At 38.1% G+C, this 24,123-nt stretch overlaps 1 protein-coding gene across 1 annotated transcript; it reads left to right on the top strand.

Annotated features, from left to right (window-relative positions):
* Positions 1-1,989: 1,989 nt before the first annotated feature.
* LOC123749048 (uncharacterized) lies at positions 1,990-22,718 on the top strand. Its single transcript, XM_069329257.1, has 4 exons — positions 1,990-2,130; positions 11,667-12,256; positions 16,505-16,554; positions 21,952-22,718. The coding sequence occupies exons 2-4, from the start codon at positions 12,123-12,125 to the stop codon at positions 22,716-22,718; spliced, it is 951 nt and encodes a 316-aa protein (XP_069185358.1). The 5' UTR covers positions 1,990-2,130; positions 11,667-12,122.
* Positions 22,719-24,123: the final 1,405 nt, after the last annotated feature.

Genomic DNA, 24,123 nt, shown 5'->3' with positions numbered 1-24,123 from the left:
AATGAGTCGTTGTGCCACAAATTAAAGCGACCTGGCGTGATGGATATTGTGTCTAGAAATTTGCCCTAGTAACCGAACATTGCAAGTTGTCAAACATAATTATTCCTCCGGTGAATGTCATAGAAGCAAGATCTTTCACACTAGCATAGAATGAGATCTTTCACAGTAGCAATAATATGGCATACCTCATCAGTTGTTAAGCATAGAGATTAGTGAAAATCTCACCATCTTGACATGTGAAAGATGTTGCGGCTCAGTAAGCCAGGATATTTGAATGTCTGTGTACACCATCTATGTAGCGTTCAAGACTATTCATCTCGCAAATTAGACCGATTATATACTATTCGCAACTAATTGGGGATTTTTGTGTAGATAAATATCTAAATCTGTATGACAACAGACAGGGGCCCCAGAAGAAATATATCTGGTCTGTGTGTGTATTTTACAAGTTCCACAAACTGCAAACCTCGCGCTTATTTCCTCTATAATTCACTCCATCATGAATAACACCAAACAAGAGGTGCCACATATGAATTCCAGACAGATGCTCTCTTTGCACCAACACAACAATTTCGACGCTCGTTTCATTCAAAATATGCACAATTACGGAACTTATTTGGGCAACAGGTTGCCAACCAAAACATACGATCACTCCAACAATTCCAACACCTCGTATATGAATGGCTAATAACAGAAAATGGCATCCTATAAATTCAAAGCATGCTCACTGCTACGAATATATATAATAATAATATAATAATAATAACCATAATACAAATATCCACACACAAAATATCTTTTTACGGGTATGAACACGAGTACAATGTTTTTTTTTTACATAGTGAGAACAAGTGGAACTAGTGCTGAGAGAAATAAGAAACCACTGAATTATAGCAACAATTATCTATATTTATAGATACTATATATATAGTATCTATAAATAAATAAGAAACCACTGAATTATAGCTACAATTATCTATATTTATAGATACTATAAATATAGTATCTATAAATAAATAAAGATATTAGATTTATAGATACTATAAATATCTTGTACTCACGGTGGACGAACAGCTGATCCTTCACCTCAAGATGTTGGCAGCAATCTTTGGACCTGTCCTCTCCAGTAATACATCGCATTTTGACGTCAAAATCCCAGACGGAAATACATTATAGCGACTCGCAAACATTCCTCGTTTTTTTTTTTTGTGTGTGGGGTCCGCTCAGTTAGGCTCGGGTAATGGGTATGTGTATTCTGGCCCAATGTGGGGGGTTTAGTACACCATTTTCTGTCCGTTGTGGCAACTCGAGAGGACGGGCTGGATGATTTGTGAAATGTAGGATCTATGCAATCCACTGTGTCAAGACCGTTATTCACTGTCAATAAACCGTGCCCAGACCCTAATACACTGTCAATCTACCGTGTCCAGACCGTTATTCACTGTCAATCCACCGTGTCCAGACCGTTATTCACTGTCAATCCACCGTGTCAAGACCCTAATACACTGTCAATCCATCGCTAATTAAACACGAGAGAAACAACACTTCGGTGTTTCAGAGATCAACATTCCTCCATGACAAGCTTCGTTATGTTCTGTTTCCCAGCCAAGGTGCGGGGGGCGGGGAGGGAAGATTTCCTCTTTCTTCACACAGATCTTTACGTTCAACAGCCTTGTTCTTAGATAATGAGAGCGCGAGCACCAATTAACATACACTGGGCGGTCAGCGTGGGGGCGCCGGGGACCGCCGGGTGACAACTGCCGCCCGCAGAGGCTAGTCACCTTCGAAAATAAATTTGGTCTCAATAGCTGTTATTGAAATATTGAAAGTTTTGTTAGGTTGTTAATGTTATTTGTGTTGTTATCGTCCTTGAACGCGTTATCAAATTCACATGTGTATTTTATATAATTTGTACTGAATACTTGCTAATACTTTGAATTAGGAAGAAAACATTGATGTGGACAGATTGTACGTTAATAGCTGCACACTCGAATGCTATAGGGGTGGTTGGGTTAGGCTTCATCAAGCAGTTATGTAGTAACTTACGGGCTACTTTGTTTATATTTGTTGAACAGTGTATGAGCTCCGAAGCACCAGGAAGCTGTTTATAACAATAATAACATTTCACTGGTAAGTTTGATGCTCGTAAAGTATTTACTAAATGTAAACAAAGCCGCCATGATTGAGAAAACGTAAGAGGTTGCGTAATCCTTGGTGAATCCCAGGCCACACGCACAGACGTCCTCATCAATACAGGACAATTGGTCGATAATCTAGCCGCCAAATTCTCTTTATGAGTGAAAATACATTACACATGACTCACAAGTGTTTATGTATGTATTTTTCTCGAACAGTATTTCATTCCAGCTCTCTGTTCGAATTGCATCTTTATAAATAAATACTTCAGCCTTGCATGTACTGCAAATGCCACAACCCATCTCCTGTTTAAATAATATATATATATATATATATATATATATATATATATATATATATATATATATATATATATATATATATATATATATATATATATATATATATATATATATATTAACGTAATAGGCAATTAGATAGTTGAATTTGGTACTATTCACTTTACAGTTTGGTTAAAGTAAAGCAAAAAAACAAACTTAAATCTTCCTAGGCCTAGTATAACACATACATGTATTCTATTAGGCCTCAGATAGCGCGCATTAGGCCTGGGATGGACAGGCTAGGTTAGGCTTTATTAACAACATAAATACAAAACATTTTGCAGTTTGTCCAAATTTTATAGTACCAAATTCTACTTTCTAATTGTTCAGTACGTCAATATATGTACGATGGTCCACATCGTTACTACAAGTACGATCTAATCAGGAGAATGGACTGAAATGCCAATAATTGCATTTTTATTATCATAGTTATGTACACCTGCATTTATGCAGCTACCCCCATAAACTATGTGAAGCGTTACATAGTACGAGGATATCCTGTTGAACACGGGAGTGAATAAAGTAATTATATAGCTGTCTACTTCATATTAGCAGATCTTTAAGGGTCTATAATGACTGGACATTCAATAATGTAGTGTGTAAGATCATGACCGAGTTCTGCTCACAGAATATATACATTGTATGATCAGGGGTTTCGAGATTCGTCCCTTTTAGCAACCTGCCACAGGTAAAGCCCAGCCTGATCTTGGCAACCACTAAGTCGCACTGTTTGTTGGACGTTTTGTGCTGCCCGGGGGGCATAGGCTTCAGATATAAACAACTCATAACTTTTTACATTGGTGCTTTCAGGCCTTTGAGAGTATGATTTCTCTCCTGTCAGACCTGAATATTTGAAGTAATATTGTTTTAATATTGTTCCACACTGATCTGGCTCCGACAGTAAGTCAGTGTCATCATGATGGATTATGTTTATGACATGGAATCCATACAAAAGATATTCAGATCCATTTTGTCTGTGCATCAAACAAGTTATTTATAGTTACAACCATGAGGATTGGCTGTCTGTCATCAAGGAGAAATGTTGAGGTGCTTGAAGAACACTTTCAATCACAGACAATAACTCCTCCAGTGTTCTACTAGTAGTTAGTTGCAGTGCAGCTAGTTCAGTGCCAGCAGAACTTAACCACCTAACCAAATTTAGGCCTAACCTTAACACATTCTAATATGAATAATATTACTAAATTTAAGAAAATGCCTAGATTAAGTATCAAGTAAGTATTAAGATTAGATTAAGCTATTAAGTAAATTAAGATTAAGTAAAGATTAAGATTAAGTATTAAGATTAGATTAAGTATTAAGATTAGATTAAGATTAAGTAAATATGATTAAGATTAAGTAAATAATACCTAGATTAATAGTTTAATAAAAATCACAACTGTTAAATATTAAATTTGTTCATGAATATTTCAAGACAAAAACATTTCCATTGTTTCATAAAACGTACTTGCTGATGCTGATTAATAATAATTAAAAAATCTTCAATTCTAATAATGCCACATATAACCTCATTACTGTAACAAGTTTCCCTATGTTGGCGGAAATCATAATAAGATTAAGTATCAAGGCTAAGATGTTGAAACTATTTAGTATGATAAAACTCGCGTCAATGGACTTCACAGGAATAAGAGCTAACTACTAGATGTATCTCATAAATGCATCACGTTATTGTAATTATTTAACTGAGCATAGATAGAGCCGTAAGTTGGGGCCCATCACTACACTCCAGAACTGATCTGACATGAAATATATACAAGGTCCTGAATGATTCTTTGTACAGATTTTTTTAAAGACAGTTCTCATATTAGCCAACTTATGATATGCCGCTGATGATATCTATTTGATGTAGGCTATAGAAGACAGGTTCGGTCTTCTTGCTCTACGCGAGGTTTTTGTCCTCGAAGATCTGGCCTTTGAGAAACCCGTTGTCATTTATACACTATATCCTCAGGCTAGGCTTGTCCAACCGGCAGTCGATCCCAAAGATGCATTCATCAATTTTAACATACAGTGTATTTACTTAATACTTAATGTATTTAATCAATTTCTCCCGATTTTCCTTTTTATATGGTGATTAAGGATCAGTTAAAAAGTTATAAGTTCATTTGAAAGCAAAGTAATAATTAATGCATATCAAGCCAGGAACCGGCTTTATATACAGTTATACATTGACCATGACAACTCCTAGCCATATATGTAAAGGGATATTTTACTTTATGAGTTAACTAATATAAGGTATGTCTAGAACTTAGATAATGACAGCCACACGCACCCAACAGGAGGTGGGAGTATGTGCGCATATTCATTTAAGTGTACTTACAAGATGAGAGCTACGGTCGTGGTGTCCCGTCTTCCCAGAACTCTTTGCCATATGACGCTTTGAAACTAATGACGGTTTTGTCATCCAATGAGTTCTCACTTAGCTTGTTCCCACAGTCAACCACTCCATTTGCAAAAGTTAATTTTCGAAATTTTTCGGCAGCTTTCTTTCCTTTACTTGAATCTGTGATCTCTTGTTCCTTTTCTTACAGGCTTGCTGGTTTCAGGAATTTTCGCAATTCCTGTAAATATTTTGTACATAGTGATCATATCGCCTCTTTTTATTCTAACTTCTCGCTTTGGCGTATTTAAAGCCTTTAGCAATCTCCATAGCTCTTGTTTTCAATTCCAGAAACCATTTCCTGAATTACCTAAGGAGGGTAGAGAGAACTACGGGCTCACCATAGCCCGTGCTACTTGGAACTTTTTGTTCCAGGTAGCGAATCTTTAACAACAACAACAACCTAAGGCGCCACTATTTCTCTAATAGCCTCATCGAGGATGGGAAGCCGGCGGCTTGTCAAAGGTCTCTACATTTGTCCTAATGATTTTATCTATTTGCATTTTGAATTGTAGCAGGGTTTTGGAATTTACGGCTTAGGCGGGTAAGCGATTCCATGGATTTATAACCCTATAGGTGAAAAAACATCTCCCGTTTTCTGTCCTACAAAGTGGCTTGTTGAGCTTGAAACCATTATCCCTTGTTCGTGTTACATCTGACCTTCTGAAGAGGTGTTCTAGGTCAATATCATCAAAGTTGTTCAATATTATAAAAGTTTCGATGAGATCAGCCCTGTCATGTCTAGTTTTCAGTGTTGTTAGCGGCCCTCAACCATTCCTGGTATGAGAGTCCACTTAGTTCTGAAATGATTTTTTTCGGCCGGTGTTTGTCTCTCCAACAGCAAATATGTCTTTCTGAAGATGAGGTCTCCATGATGCATGGATACAATAATGTAAGTGTATCTTGCATCACATATATGTATGCTAAAAAGCACATGGAGATTTATAGACTTCAATAACTACCTTTTTTTCTTTTAAATCAAAGTTACGTCTAACTATTCATAGAATTTGGTTGGCTTTTTTTGTGCTGTAGCTCCCATTTGTTGTGAAACTTTCAGTGGTTTATGGATTCTGATCCCAAGGTCCTTTTCTTCATCAATCTAGTGTAAGGAAATATTGATTTGGTAGTTCTGGTGTGCATTGTTATGCCCCACATGCAAGGTTTTGCATTTTTCGATTGAGAGAGAAAAAGAAAGAGAGAGAAAGAGAGAGAGAGAGAGAGAGAGAGAGAGAGAGAGAGAGAGAGAGAGAGAGAGAGAGAGAGAGAGAGAGAGAGAGAGAGAGAGAGAGAGAGAGAGAGAGAGAGAGAGAGAGAGAGAAAGAGAGAGAGAGAGAGAGAGAGAGAGAGAGAGAGAGAGAGAGAGAGAGAGAGAGAGAGAGAGAGAGAGAGAGAGAGAGAGAGAGAGAGAGAGAGAGAGAGAGAGAGAGACAGACAGACAGACAGACAGACAGACAGACAGACAGACAGACAGACAGACAGACAGACAGACAGACAGACAGACAGACAGACAGACAGACAGCGAGTGAGAGAGACGAACATTTTGACACCAGTTCGATATATAAATAATGAGATGTGCCATTGTTAATTTCAAGTGTCACATGAAGCCCCATGAATCTGAAAAAGTGGTGATGTTTGAAATATTGTCAATGTCAATATTTCAACACTGCATTTAGTTTGGGTTGCCTTTTATGAAGACAACTGACATTATTTAGCAGTTCATCTGTAGGCAATAATATTAGCATGTGAAATAAATATAGTTTTCAAACATACGTTTTATATAATAGATTTGTTTAAATTAATAATTGTTATTAACCTCAGTTCACTTATATTAATTTCAGTTCCTATATTATTATTTTTGATTAATTTGGCTAGGTTAGATAATTTCGCTTAGGTATTAAGGTTTTGGTTAGGCTAGTATAGTTCTGCTCAGGAATTCAAGGACTATTAACATCTGCTGCCACTAAGCTCGGGCTTGTTTCTAACATTAAGTAAACTCTAGCCACTAACAGAGTTAAAGAAAATTTTAACTGCATTATTTTATGCATTATTTTATGATAAAAGTGGAAACTGATGACAGTCTGTGTATATTCTACAAAGTTCAAACACTGCATACCTCTGTTTAGCTTCTCTACAAGACCCTCCCTCAAGAATAAAATATCAAACAACAGGTGCGAAACTTGACAATCAGATAGATGTTTCCTTTGCATGAATAGGGCATTTTTTTATCTTTATTTAATAAAATACAGTATAAATCATATATACATAAGTTTACAAGGCAATACTACATTACATACAGTAGTATAATTCTCAGTAAACAAGGACAATTTCGACGTTCTTATCGCCTGAAATGCACAAAATTATGGAACGCATTTTGTCAAGAGGTTGGCGACCATAATATACTGTCACTCCAACAATTAGAAAATCTTGTAAATGAATGGCTAATATCACAATGGTATTCAATACAAATATAGAAGCCTCGCGCATATGCTATATATAACTATAAAAACTGGAGTTCTGTCTACCAAATTTCAAAGTAAATACTATTATGACAATAATTATAAAAAAATCAACTAGTAACTAACTAGTGACGTAAAAGATAGTGGTGTTGATGGTAGTTGATGCTATGGATAATGACGGTAGTGATAGTAGCAATAGTAGTAATGTTGGTGATGCTAGTAGTGGTAATGGAATGGGTGACGATAATGGTGAAGACGGTGATGAAGGTGATAATGGTGAAGACAGTTGGGGGTTGATGATGATAGTGCTGGTGGTGGGGTAGAGAGGGTGCTGGCACACGCACAAGTATCTCATATATATAGCTCTGCACAACTCTGCCCCATCCCGCGCTCTCCCCGGCCTTGGTCACCCCTACCGTCCCTGTCCCTTGATGCCAGGGTTATGTCACCCTATGCCCTACCCCCCTTGTCTAGAGCATCAAGTCACCCCCACATCCTCCCTATCCCTTGCATAGAGCGTCAGGTCACCCCACGTCCTCCCTATCCCTTGTATAGAGCGTCAAGTCACCCCACGTCCTCCCTATCCCTTGCATAGAGCGTCAGGTCACCCCACGTCCTCCCTATCCCTTGTATAGAGCGTCAGGTCACCCCACGTCCTCCCTATCCCTTGTATAGAGCGTCAGGTCACCCCACGTCCTCCCTATCCCTTGTATAGAGCGTCAGGTCACCCCACGTCCTCCCTATCCCTTGTATAGAGCGTCAGGTCACCCCACGTCCTCCCTATCCCTTGTACAGAGCGTCAGGTCACCCCACGTCCTCCCTATCCCTTGTATGGAGCGTCAGGTCCTTCCAAACCTGCCCCGTACCCTCCCTGTACTCACCTCTTACCTCGGCCAATAACGTTGAGCCAGATGAGTCAAACTTTGCGATCATCTTTAGTGTGTAAATATTTAGTTGTGACGTGTGTGTGTTTCGTGAGGTTATAGACATTTGTTGTCGGGAAATATATATATATATATATATATATATATATATATATATATATATATATATATATATATATATATATATATATATATATATATATATATATATCACCTCATTCTTTGGGGCACACGTGAGGAACAGAAATGCGAACATTTGTTCGCATTTGTGTTCCTCACGTGTGCCCCAAAGAATGAGGTGATTTGATAAAATACTATGCCCAAGATTACCATCAGAGTGCCGGCGGGCTGATGGGTAAATAGCCTCGGCTACCACCAGCTTTTGTCCGGTCGTGATGGTCAAGTGGATAAGGTGCCCTGTACACCAGTTGCAAAGTGCTCCTGGCAGTATGGGTTCGAGTCACTTCTGGGGTGTGAGTTTTCAGTTATATATATATATTATGATTAGTTACAAGCGTTTAGACTTGCCTGTAACACTAAGATGGGTTGCAAGAACGTACGTACCTATACCAAACATATCCCTTTCTTCGTGTTAAATAATCTGTAGCGTGCAACAATATTAAACGAATTTTATGGATATAAACTAACAAAATGCCAGTCACAAAACATCCACAGTCCCTGCTGGTGCAGGTTTAGCTCCCTCGCCCCGTAACCTGTCCTCTTAAAATTACGTCGCTTTGCGCTCGTTTGCCCGTATGGCCAAAAATGGACGTAATTTGAAATGAAATCGGCTCACGAAAGTGACGTACTGTCCCGTTTCTGTTTTGAGTCCTCCGGCTTACTCGGTTAGGTTAGGAGAGGAAGCTTTCAATTAACGGTTTTCATGACGTTTTGAAACCTTAGGAAAACGTCTTGCCCTCCTAACCTAACAGAGGGCCCTTAACTTACTGTTTTGGAATATATAAATCCATTTTTTTTTCAATTATTTTTAATTTTCAAATGACGTCCATTTTCGGTCATTTGAATTTCTGCCAGTAGATAATTGTGAATAATTTCATGTTATTCTTTGTGATAATTTACAAATTTCTTGAACATTTGTTATAGAGCTGTCTCTGAATTACGTATACTTTCGCACTCCATCACATAGTGACGGAGGGTGTGAGAATAATTTTGTAGACATAGTTTTACATTTGGTCAGGTCTAGATCAGTAGGTAATACAAATTCCTAAAGAAACATATAGCCGAGCCTAAGCCGAGCATCAATAACATCTGGAGTGTGCTGATATTACTGGATGATCCATAGATGTGTGGCATGATAGTACGATGATAGATGAAATTACTAGTATATATTTCATTCCGCCTCATATCTACAAGGCTTCGTTAAAAGTTTTTGGTGTATTATTGTTCTCAGATTGCTTTAAGGTAATCCAAGGTTATTGTCAACTCATTAACATAAAGCAGGAATCTCAATGCAAGGGAGCAAAACCTAGCATATTAAAAAACATAATAACAAAGAAGATAAACCTTAAAAAAACACGAAATAGCAAAAAACAAATAGGATAAATCTTTAACAAAAATAGGAAAACCAGCACAAAGAAGAGACTAAAGAGAAGCAGTACAGACAGAGAAGAGAGCTATGCAGGGGTGAGAGGAACAGGGCATGGGAGGAGGGGAGAGGGAGTGGGAGAGTCCGGGCACCAGACCAAGTACACAATGCTGACAGACTGGGAGGGGGAACCTGCAGAGACCACGGCCCAAAACAACACCTTTACGGAGAGGTGTTTCCCTCTCTTCTCGTCATCACCAGTTTACCAGCACCCACCAGACGCCTCACGTCGTCCCACCGCATGCAAAATAATAAAGAACTTCGCGGGCGCTGCAGGAATAAAGGAGTAAAATAGTAAAAAAAGAACAGAGGACAAACGGGTTTGTTTAACTGATTTGCGGAGGTTTCGGTGAGGCGACATCTAGTATAGCACTTGGCCAGTGCCAACCACCTCCAACACCACCGACTCCACCAGTTACTACTGACAACAGTGACACTATACACCTCTCCCCCACACTACTGCCGGAGAATGAACGCTGGCTGGGGCTTGAGGTCCTCGGTGGCGTGGACGTAGTGTTGTATACCGTAACACAGCTCACACGGCGCGGGAGAAGAATAGTGCATGGGAAATATTTTTGTAAATATAAATAGTTTGTGCTGGAATGTGTGTGTGTGGCCCCGGGTGACCCGTAGTGCCAGGCACGATGGTGGTGGTGCAGGTCTGGTGTGGTGTAGGTGTATGGTGGTGGTGTAGGTGTATGGTGTGGTGCAGGTGTGGTGTGGTGCAGGTGTATGGTGGTGGTGCAGGTGTATGGTGTGGTGCAGGTGTGGTGTGGTGCAGGTGTATGGTGGTGGTGCAGGTGTGGTGTGGTGCAGGTGTATGGTGGTGGTGCAGGTGTATGGTGGTGGTGGTGACAGTTATGGTGACAGTGGTGGTGCAGACCGTATCCACTTCAGATGTTGCAGGGACTGCACAAGACTATGGGATGAGCCCGTCCTTCTAACTTTCACGTCAAGAAAACGCTTAATTTAAAGTGTCCTCTCCTAACCTACCAGACTAAGCCAGAGGACCCAAAACAGAAAACGGGACAGTGATTGGTGGATACTATGTGATGGGAAGTAACTATGTGATGGGAGGATACTAAGTGATGGGAGGACACTATGTGATGGAAGGATACTATGTGATGGGAGGATACTATGTGATGGGAGGACACTATGTGATGGAAGGATACTATGTGATGGGAGGACACTATGTGATGGAAGGATACTATGTGATGGGAGGACACTATGTGATGGAAGGATACTATGTGATGGGAGGATACTATGTGATGGGAGGATACTATGTGATGGGATTATACCAAGTGATGGGAGGATACTATGTGATGGGAGGATACTGTGTGATGGGAGGATACTATGTGATGGGAGGATACGGTGTGATGGGAGGATACTATGTGATGGGGAAGTAACTGTGTGATGGGAGGATATTCTATGATGAGAGGATACTGTATGATGGGAGGATACTATGTGATGGGAGGATACTATGTGATGGGAGGATACTATGTGATGGGAGGATACTATGTGATGGGAGGATACTATGTGATGGGAGGATACAGTATGATTGTAGGATATTATGTGATGGGAGGATACAGTATGATTGTAGGATATTATGTGATGGGAGGATACAGTATGATTGTAGGATATTATGTGATGGGAGGATACTATGTGATGGGAGGATTGTATGTGATGGGTAGGACTCAACAGTATGTGATGGGAGGATGCTATGCGATGGGAGAATATCATATGATGGAAGGGTAGATAATGAGGAAAGTAATGAGTGTAGAACAACACAATATAACTTGTCATGGTAAAGATCATTAACTACCTTGCCATCCCTTTTATTTTCAGAAATTGCATGAACAAACATCTGCCTCCTCGATATCCAAGTAACATCAACAATGGTATGCCAATAGTAAGACAAAAATGAGAAAAAACAGGAATAACTTAAGCTAATCGAGCCCACATTTCTCAACAAGATAAATGATAACCTAGGCTAGCCTAGTCCACAGCCAAAAGCTGCCCGGAACAACCAAGGCTAAACCTGCTCACAGTCCTCAATTGCAGCAGGGATAACCTAGGCTAACCAAGCACTCATCGTTAACAATAGCAATGATAACCTAAGCCGGTCAAGTCCATAGTGAAAAGCAGCAAGGATAACCAAGGCTAAACGAACTCAAGAGTCCTCAACAGCAAGAGAGATATAACCCTAGGATAGCCAAGCGCAAAGTGTACTACGGTACATATTGCTTGTATACGAGGTGTGTGTGTGTGTAGGCATCCGCAAGTGACGCCTAGTACCTTGTGATGGACGTAGTGGAGAACACCCTAGTTACCACCACACATATTGCAGGTGAGACCCACCTGGCACCTTGGGGCCTGGTAAACTACACATCCATAGTTACCAAGGCAAAGAGTTTTATTTATGAACCGGCACCCCTGTAAGTATTAATTTTAGCGTCCACAACTTTTTTGTTTTGTATTTGGTACGTTTGTCTGCTAGCACTAGTGTGTTATATAGTAGTAGTAAAAAATAACATCAATAATTTATAGCTAATATCATCTTAAATATATTAACTGCATTTACTATCATATCATAGTTGACACATTTATTTAGTAGGCTAATGCTATTCAAAATATTGTAGGTAAATTATTGATAAATTTGCGTATTTAATTTTCCACTTTAGCTTCAGTATTGTTGAATTTACCACACACTGCTGTTTGAGTTGCAAAATGATCATACAAAAATACTTCTAAGACTTGTTCCCCGTATAGTTATCTTAAATAAAACCTCTCAGAAATTTGTACAATTCTGTAAGCTGTGGTAAATAAAGTTTCTTATGGTTCTCAAGGATTATCAGATCTATATACTCACGTGGTTAATTTATTTCTGGCAATTTCGTTGTCAAATTTTAATTAATATTATTAGAGAAAACATTTTTTCATTTAAATTGTTGTAATATACGGAGCGGCTTGATAGTATTGGTGTGTGTGTGTGTGTGTGTACTCGTATATATGTAATCACCTGTATGTGCTTGTAGGATGAGCTTCGGCTCCTGGGCCACGCCTTTCAGTAGTCGATGATCGAGGATTGCAATGGTTCCAAACTTCTCTAATCATAGCTTCTGAAACTATATATGGAGTTAGTCTCAACAAGGTTTTTCTCAGTCATTTCCTGCCCAACCACTTGGGCTGGACGGTAGAGCGTTGGTCTCGCTTCCTGCAAGTCGACGATCAATCCCCAATTGTCCAAGTGGTAGGGTTCCATTCCTTCCCTCACCCCCCCCCCCCCCGTCCCGTCCCAAATCCTTATCCTGATATCTTCCCAGTAATATATAGTCATAATGGCTTGGTGCTTTCCCCTTCAGTTATACTTCTTCTTGTACCGAAGAAGTTCTTTCTTACATCCCTATGATATACCTGAGTTTCTGTTTCCTGCTCGTGTTGATGCAAAATATTTCGGTTTTGTCTACTATGACGATGCCTCTTTTGAGGATATCATTATATTATATATATATATATATATATATATATATATATATATATATATATATATATATATATATATATATATATATGTCGTACCTAGTAGCCAGAACGCACTTCTCAGCCTACTATGCAAGGCCCGATTTGCCTAATAAGCCAAGTTTTCCTGAATTAATATATTTTCTCTAATTATTTTCTTATGAAATGATAAAGCTACCCATTTCATTATGTATGAGGTCAATTTTTTTTAATTGGAGTAAAAATTAGCGTAGATATATGACCGAACCTAACCAACCCTACCTAACCTAACCTAACCAATCTTTATAGGTTAGGTTAGGTTAGGTAGCCGAAAAAGTTAGGTTAGGTTAGGTTAGGTAGGTTAGGTAGTCGAAAAAAAATTAATTCATGAAATCTTGGCTTATTAGGCAAATCGGGCCTTGCATAGTAGGCTGAGAAGTGCGTTCTGGCTACTAGGTACGACATACATATATATATTATATTTAGAATATATATATATATATATATATATATATATATATATATATATATATATATATATATATATATATATATATATATATGTCTATATATATATATATATATATATATATATATATATATATATATATATATATATATATATATATATATATATATATATATATATATATATATATATATATATCGCAATCATGTCACCTCTCTCCCTTCTTTACCAGCGTTGTTAGGCCTACCAAGGCCTCAGCCATTACTTACATTTCAGTCCGCTTAGTTCAGGATCCAATCTTGAAACCCAATTTTGAACTTCCTGTGATTTTATTTTTTCCAGTGGAGATTTCACCCTGATGCTACAAATTTTTAGCGCCGGTCTAACATAGGTCGAGCTTCCATGTCCAGGTGCTTTAAGGCCATGCACCATTGTCTTCCAGTGGTGCATACGCAGCCCGTAATCTTAAGGTTTCCCAACGTCAAGAAAACGGTCAATTTAAAGTGTCCTCTCCTAACCTGCCAGAGGACCCAAAACTGAAAACGGGACAGTGCGTCACTTTCCCGAGCCGCATCCATTTTCTAGTACGACAATTTTTGGTCTTATGTAACGCATACGAGCGAAAAGCGACGTTCTATGTAGGAGGATGGGTTGATGCGACGTTGATTCTGTTAATATGCATCAATCAATAGGCTTTGGAATGTAGATATACTCAGATTTGGTCATAACTAAAACATTAGACATCCCATCATCGTATAATCTTCCTGTAACCACATCATTCCCGTTCCAAATCTTATCGCTGTGTATTTGCTTGTATTAAAGTCGAGCAGCCATTTATCAGACCATCTCTCTAGTTTGTCTAGGTTCATATAATTAAGTCTGCATTCCTCTTCTGATGATTCATCTCATCACTGGCAAATATCAACATGCAAGATCCTACTTCATCTGTTTTATCATTTACATTTATCAGAAAGGCTTATTGTGTAGTACATAAATTCAAAATTAGTCCAAAGCTTCTGTATTTTAGACCTAGGATTATATCTAGGACAAGTTAGGTTAGGTGTATTTTAGTCTGTTTCAGGATAATTAAATTAATCGTCCTTTAGAATCCCAATTATGCAAAACATGAATATTTCCTGGAACACTAGTCCATATTTTGTACAATTCACCCATATACTGACTATGGGGACTGTACTTCAATTTTTTGAGGATTTGTTGCAGAATCAGTGAGTCCTAGTACTGAGGAGAGGGATGTCGTCACACGGGATGGAACGAAAGAAGTAAAATATATAGAAAATGATGAGCTCAGACAATTGCATAGTGCTACTGGAAGCAGAAAAAGGGAGAAAGATCCCCCCCCCCCTCATTCTTCTCTTTTCTGATTACAAAACCCTAAGCAATGTCTGCCAATGCATTACATATCATCTATAGTTGCCATCTTGAGTTAGTGTTTGACAACCAGTAGTCACCCACACAATTTTTGTACTCAACAGATTATATCTTAAGAACCTAGTTACAATCCTTATTCTTAGTAATACCTATTTATATTGTAAACTTGCTGGTAACCCTTCGACCCATCCTTCAGAATGATAGTACTCATAACTATATACTGGGTCGAACGTACAAAATGGACTTTTGCTGACAACAAAGGTTACGTTATATACTATTATCGTGTAGAGATACGAAAAAATCCTAAACTTTCCTAGGCTTTGTGTAGTATTTTTACATTCTTGCAAAGCCGCTAGCACGCATAGTGTTTCGGACAGGTCTTTAATCTAACATAACAGGTAAGATGAAAAGGTACATTGTAGCAAAATTTTATGTCAACATATAATTAAATATAAATTGACAGAGGTGATTACGCTGGTAAAGAAGTGTCTTAAGTACTAATATTGGAGAAGTGGGTAGTACAAGATACAGTGTGAGATGATGATGAAATTAGGTACTGTTTAGCTTTACCTTTAAATAAGGCAAAGGTTGGATTTTTTGTAATTAATTAGGGATTGAGTTCCATAAACTGGGTCCTTTTATTTGCATGGAGTGTTTGCACAGATTTAATCTGACTCTGGGGATATCAAAGATATATTTATTTCTGGTGTGGTGCTCATGGGGTTCTATTACACCTATCAAGGAAAAGTTTCAGATCAAGATTAGCATTTAGGAACAAGGTTGATAGGTACATGTTTAGGTACATGTTGATAGCACATGAGGATGTGTGGAGTGCGTGTATGTCTAGCATGTTAAGGGACTTAAATAGAGGGGCTGTGTTGTCAGTAGCAGAGCAGTTGTCATGTAATGTTTTGTGATCAGTTCGCTCTTCAACTCATTAATGACATATCACATCATTAGACGTATTCAGAATGCGATTTTGCGATACCTGTCATTGGTTATAAATTTATTTTTTTGTCATATATGAGAATGATGCGTGAATGGGCTGCTTCCTTACGAAGGCTGTCTTTGGCAGCAGATTACACTGACGATATTCATTGCATAACACTATATTAAATTACAAAAAGTCCTTTTACCACAAAATAGAGAAAAATTAACCATGCTGCATAAAAAGATGAGGCTTTCCTTCGAATAGTCTTGCACATGCCATACAAAATATACATTTTGAAACGTGTATACTGTATATTGATCATAAGATAGTGATGGAAAATTTAGTATAAAGATGGTGGTGAATTCCATCGGTGATTTTCTGCGTATTCCATTACAGATCGGTCCCTGTTATAAGTGGAGGAGGCCAGGTTCTAAATATTGGGATGGGTAAGTATCGGAAGGGCAAATTTTAGGTGCAATGTATAGCAATCGACCAGTCACGATAACTTGGTTCATGGAGTTTCTCAGGTCCGGCTGAAGTACTATGGAAGCCATATACCATACTATATGCAGGAGTCTTGGGGTCAGCAATACCATGCCCAGCAAATATTGAGGTATCTACACTATACCCAGTTAACATGAGGGGCATGGTCCTATACCCAGTTAACATGGGGGCATGGTCATATACCCAGTTAACATGGGGGCATGGTCATATACCCAGTTAACATGTGGGCATGGTCCTATACCCAGTTAACATGGGGGCATGGTCATATACCCAGTTAACATGCGGGCATGGTCCTATACCCAGTTAACATGGGGGCATGGTCCTATACCCAGTTAACATGGGTGCATGGTCCTATACCCAGTTAACATGGGGTCAGTGTACTACACTTAGTGAAAACAGTTGTATTATATCCAACAAACATGGAAGCTTCCATGCTATATTCAACAATTATGGGTGCAACTGTACTTTACCCGGCACTTAAGGGTGATAAGGAGGGGTCCAGAAATATTCCTGGAAAGGCAAGGCAGAAATTCAGAATAATTTACGAGAGGGCAACTAACACGCCAGTGGCCTTGACGAGGACAGAAAGCCGGCGGCTTCTCAGAGGTCCTATACCTTGGGAGTACAAAAATCACTTGTACTGATGATGTTTTTCAAGTTAGATTTTAAAGTCCAACAGTGTTTTGGCATTTACGGTTTACGGTAGATTATTTGAATGAGTTTCGGTGGTAGACACAGTTTACCTGCCAGCTCCTTTACGATGTTGATTCAGTTATATCCACACCTGGGGCTTTGGATTCTGTTAATGTCAATGCTCTTCCCGATTGTTTTGCACGTTGAGAATATTTCTAATTACTCTCTTCTTCGACTTTAAACGTTTGTGTAGGGTACTGGGACGTTGTCTCCTCTCTTTAGTGCAGCAGCGAAGAAATCAGCCCTACCATGTCTGCTTTGTAGTGTTGTTAACTCTATGGTCCTCAACCTGTCCTGGTGTGCGAGTTGACTTACTTCTGGAATTATTTTTGTTGCCGGTGTTGAGCTTTCTCCAATGAAGCTGTCTTTCTGAAGATGAGGTCTCCATGCCTGGATGCAATAATCCAGGTGTGGGCGCACCAAAGATTTATACAGTTTAACTATTACATTCTTTTCCTTAGTCGAAGTTATGCTTGATTATTTCTAGGGTTTAGTTAGCTTTTTTACTCCCGCTCCCACTTGTGCAACTGTTAGTGAATGATGGATTCTGACTCCTAATTTAATTTAGTTCATTTTTTCTGACTCCAAGGTTCGTTTCTTCATCAATCTGCTGCAAGGTAATGCTATTAATTTGGTAGCTGTGATGTGGACTGTTATTCCCCACATGCAAGGTCTTGCATTTATCGATATTAAAAAGTAATTACTGTATCAAAACAAGGCACCAAGCTGGGGAGATTATTTAGCTCGATATTAAATAACATTTCCTAGCCTTCTCACCATTTGTGGAGTTCATGTAGATCTCTTTTTAAGGCCTCAATATCATTTTCACTTTCCACTTTACCTTAAATCTTAAGTCTCATCTGCTCCACTTACCACATTTCTCCAGATTCCTTCCCATTTAGCACGTTCCTTTGTTTTCTTTGTTTTAACCATTGTTTTATTAATTCGAGTATTATACCATTTATTCCATGTGCCTGTAATTTCCTTGCTAGGGTTTCAGCCCATCATGGCAGAGTCGGTTAAGGCAAGTGTCTGGGAATCACTAGAATGCTGGTTCAAGTCACTCCTTTGCCTCAAAATGATTTCCATTTTAAGTTATGATGTGTTTAACTGGTACTCTTGCTCTGTTAGTATATCCTAAAAGAATAATAATAATAATACAGTATTTTATTTACAAGAAGGTACAATGGGTTAGTAAGATTACATTAGTGATATTTTTAGTCTTGCAAAGTCACTAACACGCATAGCATTTCGGGCAGGTCCTTAATCTAACTTATCAGGTAAGATGAAAAGGTACACTGTAGCAAGATTTTATATCAAGAAATAACTACAATATAAATTGACAGAGGTGACACTGGTAAAGCTATGTCTTAAGTACTAATATTGGGGAAGTGGGTAGTATAAGATACAGTGGGAGTTTGAAGTACAATGTAGGAAACTATGAGGATGAAATTAGGTACTCTTTGGTTTTACTTTTGAATAAGGCATGGGTTGGACAATTTTTTAATTCACCAGGGATTGAATTCCAAAGACTGGGCCATTTTATTTGCATGGAGTCTTTGCACAGATTTAGTTTGACTCTGGGAATATCAAAGAGATATTTATTTCTGGTGTGGTTATCATGGGTTCTATTACACCTATCAAGGAAAAGATTCAGATCAAGATTAGCATTTAGGAACAAAGTTTTGTACATGTTGATAGCACACGAGAATGTGTGGAGTGTATGTTTAACATGTTAAGGGACTTAAACAGAGGGCTGTGTGATGTCTGAAAACAGAGTTCGTTATAGTTCTGATAGCAGATCTATGTCGAGTGATTTTAGTCTCGAGGTAATTTGCAGTGGTTGAACCCCATGCACAGATACCATATGTAAGTAATTATCAAAGAAGGCACCAAACCGGGAAGGCTATGTAGCACCATTACCACATGCAAGATAGGGGATAGATTAGCAAGTAATACTATATGAGAGGAGAGCAGAGTTGAGAACATAATATCCGATTTTAGGAAGTATACCAACCATTTTTCATACTTTTTTGTCTGTGTGTTGTATGTGGGTGAGGTTCAGTCTCTTGTCTATGTATAGGCCACATAACTTTCCTCATTTTTATTGCTAATGTTAACATTGTATATCTGAAGTTGAAATTTTATTTGATGATCAAGTCATCTTCAACTGTGTGCCAAATGGGATGGCTTATACAGTCTTCTCCGTGACATTTATTCAACAATTAGGTTAGTTCATTTATTATGCACCCATACCCATCTTGTGGGCGGTAGTGGAAAGGGTTACAGAGGCACATAATGGGCTCAGGGAATGAACCCCATAATTCATTTAGCTAAGTTACAATCTTGATGAGCTAGTTACAAAATTCAGTATAAGTCGTCACAACATAAATGAGTTCGAGATCACCACAAGTACAGTTTCTAAACTAAGCAACTGACATATGTAGAGCTAGTGTCACATTTGATGTGTTTGTCCTGCACACCGCCCCCCATCCAGTGGGCAGCGATGGATATGTTAGTCACTTAGTTACTACCTACAGTTAGCAAACTGGGGATATTTGGCTAAAATTTCTGGTAGCAGATCATTTTGAATTAAATATTTACACATTGCTGGAACATTGGTTATAGAATTGTCTCTGAATTCACGTATCTTCGCACTCCATCACATAGTGACGGAGGGTGTGCGAATAATTTTGTTGACAGTTTACACTTGGTCAGGTCTACATCAGCAGATAATGAAAATTCCCAGAGATACTGTACTTGTAACCGTGTATGTGGCAGCGTATGTGGTGTGTACCTTTTGCAAGTAAACTATCGGATAGAGCCCATTGATCTTCCAGAGTATTTCAGAAATTGTCTGAATAAAGAGCCTATTGCATGTTGTATATAGGCATATGGGCATTACTCCATTTGTATTCAGGCTAAGGTAGACTAACATAAACCAGAATTGTAAAGTAGTAATTATTTGTTTAACCTGTATCCAAAGGGCAGTGTACTAAGAGCCTGTATCGAAAAAAGTACAGGATACAGGTACAAAAGATACAGGGCATGTATCTAAATAGTGAGGCATGCCATAGGTTTGTACCCAACATATAGGAGTCTTGTAGTGCAATCAATTCACAACCAAAAGGTCCAGGATTCGATTCCCATGGCAAGATACACAAATTGGGGGCACACTTCCTTTCGCCTAATGGCTCCGTTCTAGCAATAAATAGGTACCCAGGAGTTGGTTAAATCTTGTGGGTTGCATGGGGAAGGTCAGTAGTCAACCTAATAAGACCTGAATAAATCTAACACGCTCCTATCCACGCAAAAGTGAAAAGACATCAACAATCTTTAGCTTATATAAGAGGTTCATTATCCAAATGATTGTCAAATTTTCCCTAAGAAAGATCTGCACAATCTGATATTTTTATAATTAACATTAAGCATCACAATTTTCCAGAGAAGGCAGTGACACCACTTGCACACTCACTAATTCCCACATGCAAACAAACTAACTCATGTACACACTAACCATGTGCAAACTAATTAACCACCCTGTGCACACTCACAAACACGCAAGTAAGGGAGACAGAGACAAGAGTAAGGCGAGACATGATAACCACCAACAAAATTCTCAGGGGAAATTGACAGGGTGGACAAAGACAAACTCTTTAGCACGGGTGGAACACGAACAAGGGGACACAGGTGGAAACGTAGTACCCAGATGAGCCACAGACACATTTAGAAATAATTTTTCAGTGTCAGAGTTGTTAACAATTGGAATGCATTAAGTAGTGATGTGTTGGAGATAGACTCCACACACAGTTCCAAATGTAGATTTGATAAGAGCCTAGTAGGCTCAGGAATCTGTACACCAGTTGATTGACAGTTGATAGGCTGCACCAAAGAGTCAGAGCTCAACCCCCGCAAGCACAACTAGGTGAGTACAAACATTAATTTCTTCCATGTAGACATCTCTGCAAATGGCAGGTTCCTGATGTGTCATTACCATACTTTATTTTATATAGTCCCTGTGGCACAGTGGTATAACACTCGCCCAGTGCTTCGCGAGCAATTTGGCCTGGGTTCGCATCCCGGCCGGGAAGGATTGATTAGGCGCTAATCCATAACTGTATTCCTATGTTCACCCAGCAGTGAATGGGTACCTGGTTGTTAAACGATTTTTCAGATGGTATTCCAGGGAAAATTTGGATTAAGGACTTGCTCGAAATGCTATGCGTGCTAGTGGTTTACATGAATTTAAAAACTCTTGTATATAATAAAATAAAATAAAATATAAAATTTCAGGTCTCAAACAATATGCATATTTTTCCCTATTTTGTCTTGGAGATTTTTAAATGATTCTATTATAATTATAACATTTTATTATAATTCAATTATAATTATTCTATTTGTTATGTAAAAATATGTACAATTTAATGTATACTTATGTCTATAATTCGGTTTTGAGTTTAAAATGCTCAAAATGGTTGGCAAAACAGCAGCTTAAATAAAAGTAATTATTAAAAGAAAGCACTAAGCCAGGATGGCTATATAAGCTTAAATATTCCATTAATATACTTATACAAAATATGAATATACAATACAGTGCTTTGTTCTTTTAAATACAGATTTAAATTAATGGAAATTCATTTCCACAGGGGCCATGAACTACCCATCAACAACACAAGCACTGTTTGCGTTGGTAGTCATGATCATTGTTTTGCTCTTTATTCTGGTATACTGCTGTTGGGGAACTTTCTCCTGTGCTCGTCAAGAAGACTCTTCTGCTGCAGCTGAAGATGGAGCAGTTGTAACACAACCACATGGGACACAGATTATTAGAGGCACTCACATGGTCATAGTACCTATTAATAACATGATTTATGTGGGTGATCCTGAATCCCGCCGCATTTATCAGATTCCTATTAGACAAGACAAACCACCTGCTTATACAGAAGCTGTCAGCAGTGGTCCTCCACCACCCTATGCAGCAGATAATTTAACTTGTGATGATAATACATTGCCTAATATTTCTCATTCTGTGCCTGAAACAAGGCCTACACTTCCAGACCTCCCTCCTTCATATGATGCCTGTTTATCTTCCCCATCGTCACACGTATACCAGAAAGTGGTAAATGCTCTTCTAGAACAGCAGAGAAATCAAAATCACACACCCACTTTAGAATCTCAGTATGCTCATCCTATTGGGCACCCTCAGTGTGATGCTGGTATCCAACAACCTTTTGAGCACTTGCCATCCACTGCAATGGTTAATGGTCAAGACCGAATAGAACCAGAGGCTCCTGTTGGTGAGCAGGAAAGTGTACTTCTGCCTAGTTTAAGAACAGTACCTAACCGAGTGACTCCTGAAAATGCAACAGCAGTCAAGTGTGATACATCAACTTCAAAAGTACTATCCAGCTGAGGTAATCAGTAATCAGTATTGATTTTTCTTCCATAGCATTATGGGGATTGTGATTCAGATATAAGGTTTGTATACTCATAGTGGTTACTGTTTCTTTCAAAATATTAACACACAATTTATATAAAAAAGCTACTCACTTGTACTACAAAAGCAAGTTCACGTGAACTATAATATAAATGTACCATCCATCTGGTCATCCAGTGTAATGTTAGCACCTTAATATTTTGTAAATACAGTATTGAATAGAACTCTACAAAATTCTCATCTTGATTAGTATCTCTTTATTCAAATGCAAGCTTTAAATATTATAAATTTAAAATGTGATAATAAATATTTAAATTAATATATCCATCCTTCATATTAGAAAATTACAAAATCACATACTGTATACCAAACCCTAAAAGATGGAATTATCCTAATTTTGTATAGGGCATATAATGTTCATATAACATACCAAGAATATGCTGTAGCTGCAAAACTAAAAAAAAAATATCATGAGTACTGTATCTGTATACATCTGTGTACTGCACAGTGTTACTGACATCAAAAGAAGAGATGATGATGTCTGTGCAGAAACTCTTCTATTCATTACAGTGACTTGTATGGAGAAACTTACTACAATACCATTGTGCTTGACTGAAGGTGAAGACCCAAAATATGTGCAAGTATATTAAAATTTATAAATGTAAATTTATAAATGTAGTATTGGATCTTTAATTGTATTTCTGCTGTTTTTTCAACAATGTTCCCCCCTCTTTTACCTCTATTTTTATTTGTACTCAATGCATTTTTTTCTTTTTACCCATTAGTTTTAAGCTTTAGTCAGTAGTGTTTTTTCCTGCCCGAAACGCTTTGCGTAATAGTGGCTTTAGGCATTGTATGTACTAGCTCTTATCTATAAAGCCAACAAACTTTGTAAAATCTCTTTATGTATGTACCTTTGCCTAAATAAAAATTATTATTATTATTATTATTAAAAAAAACAAATATTTGCAGGTGATTGTGTTTATAAACGCTAACTCCTAGAATCCTGTTCAGAACAATGTATACAGCACCTTGAGAAAGTGTGTAGGTTACATCCAAAAATTTGGTATTTAATACATGCACATTTTGGATCTTTACCTTCATCTTCATAATTTGTATGTTTTTTTTTGGCTCTTAATGAAGTAAAGTATGACTATTTTTTATGAATCATGTGTATAATATAATATATCTTATGCATATCCTAACTACCCTATTAGTCCCGTGTGTCTATTGCTGCCAGCAACAGCCTTACCAATTAAGTTCTCATCAGTAACCCTGGTTTATGGCCAGGCTTGGAGAGTAGAACTCTCAAAACTGACTACTACATGTGTAGTATACATGTACAGTGTATATTTCTACTACCATGATAACTGAAATGTCA

This window comes from Procambarus clarkii, chromosome 22, assembly GCF_040958095.1.
Source record: "Procambarus clarkii isolate CNS0578487 chromosome 22, FALCON_Pclarkii_2.0, whole genome shotgun sequence".
Classification (NCBI taxonomy): domain Eukaryota; kingdom Metazoa; phylum Arthropoda; class Malacostraca; order Decapoda; family Cambaridae; genus Procambarus; species Procambarus clarkii.
Note: the sequence above shows the minus strand (reverse complement) of the source record. Positions and strands in the feature narration are given on the sequence as shown.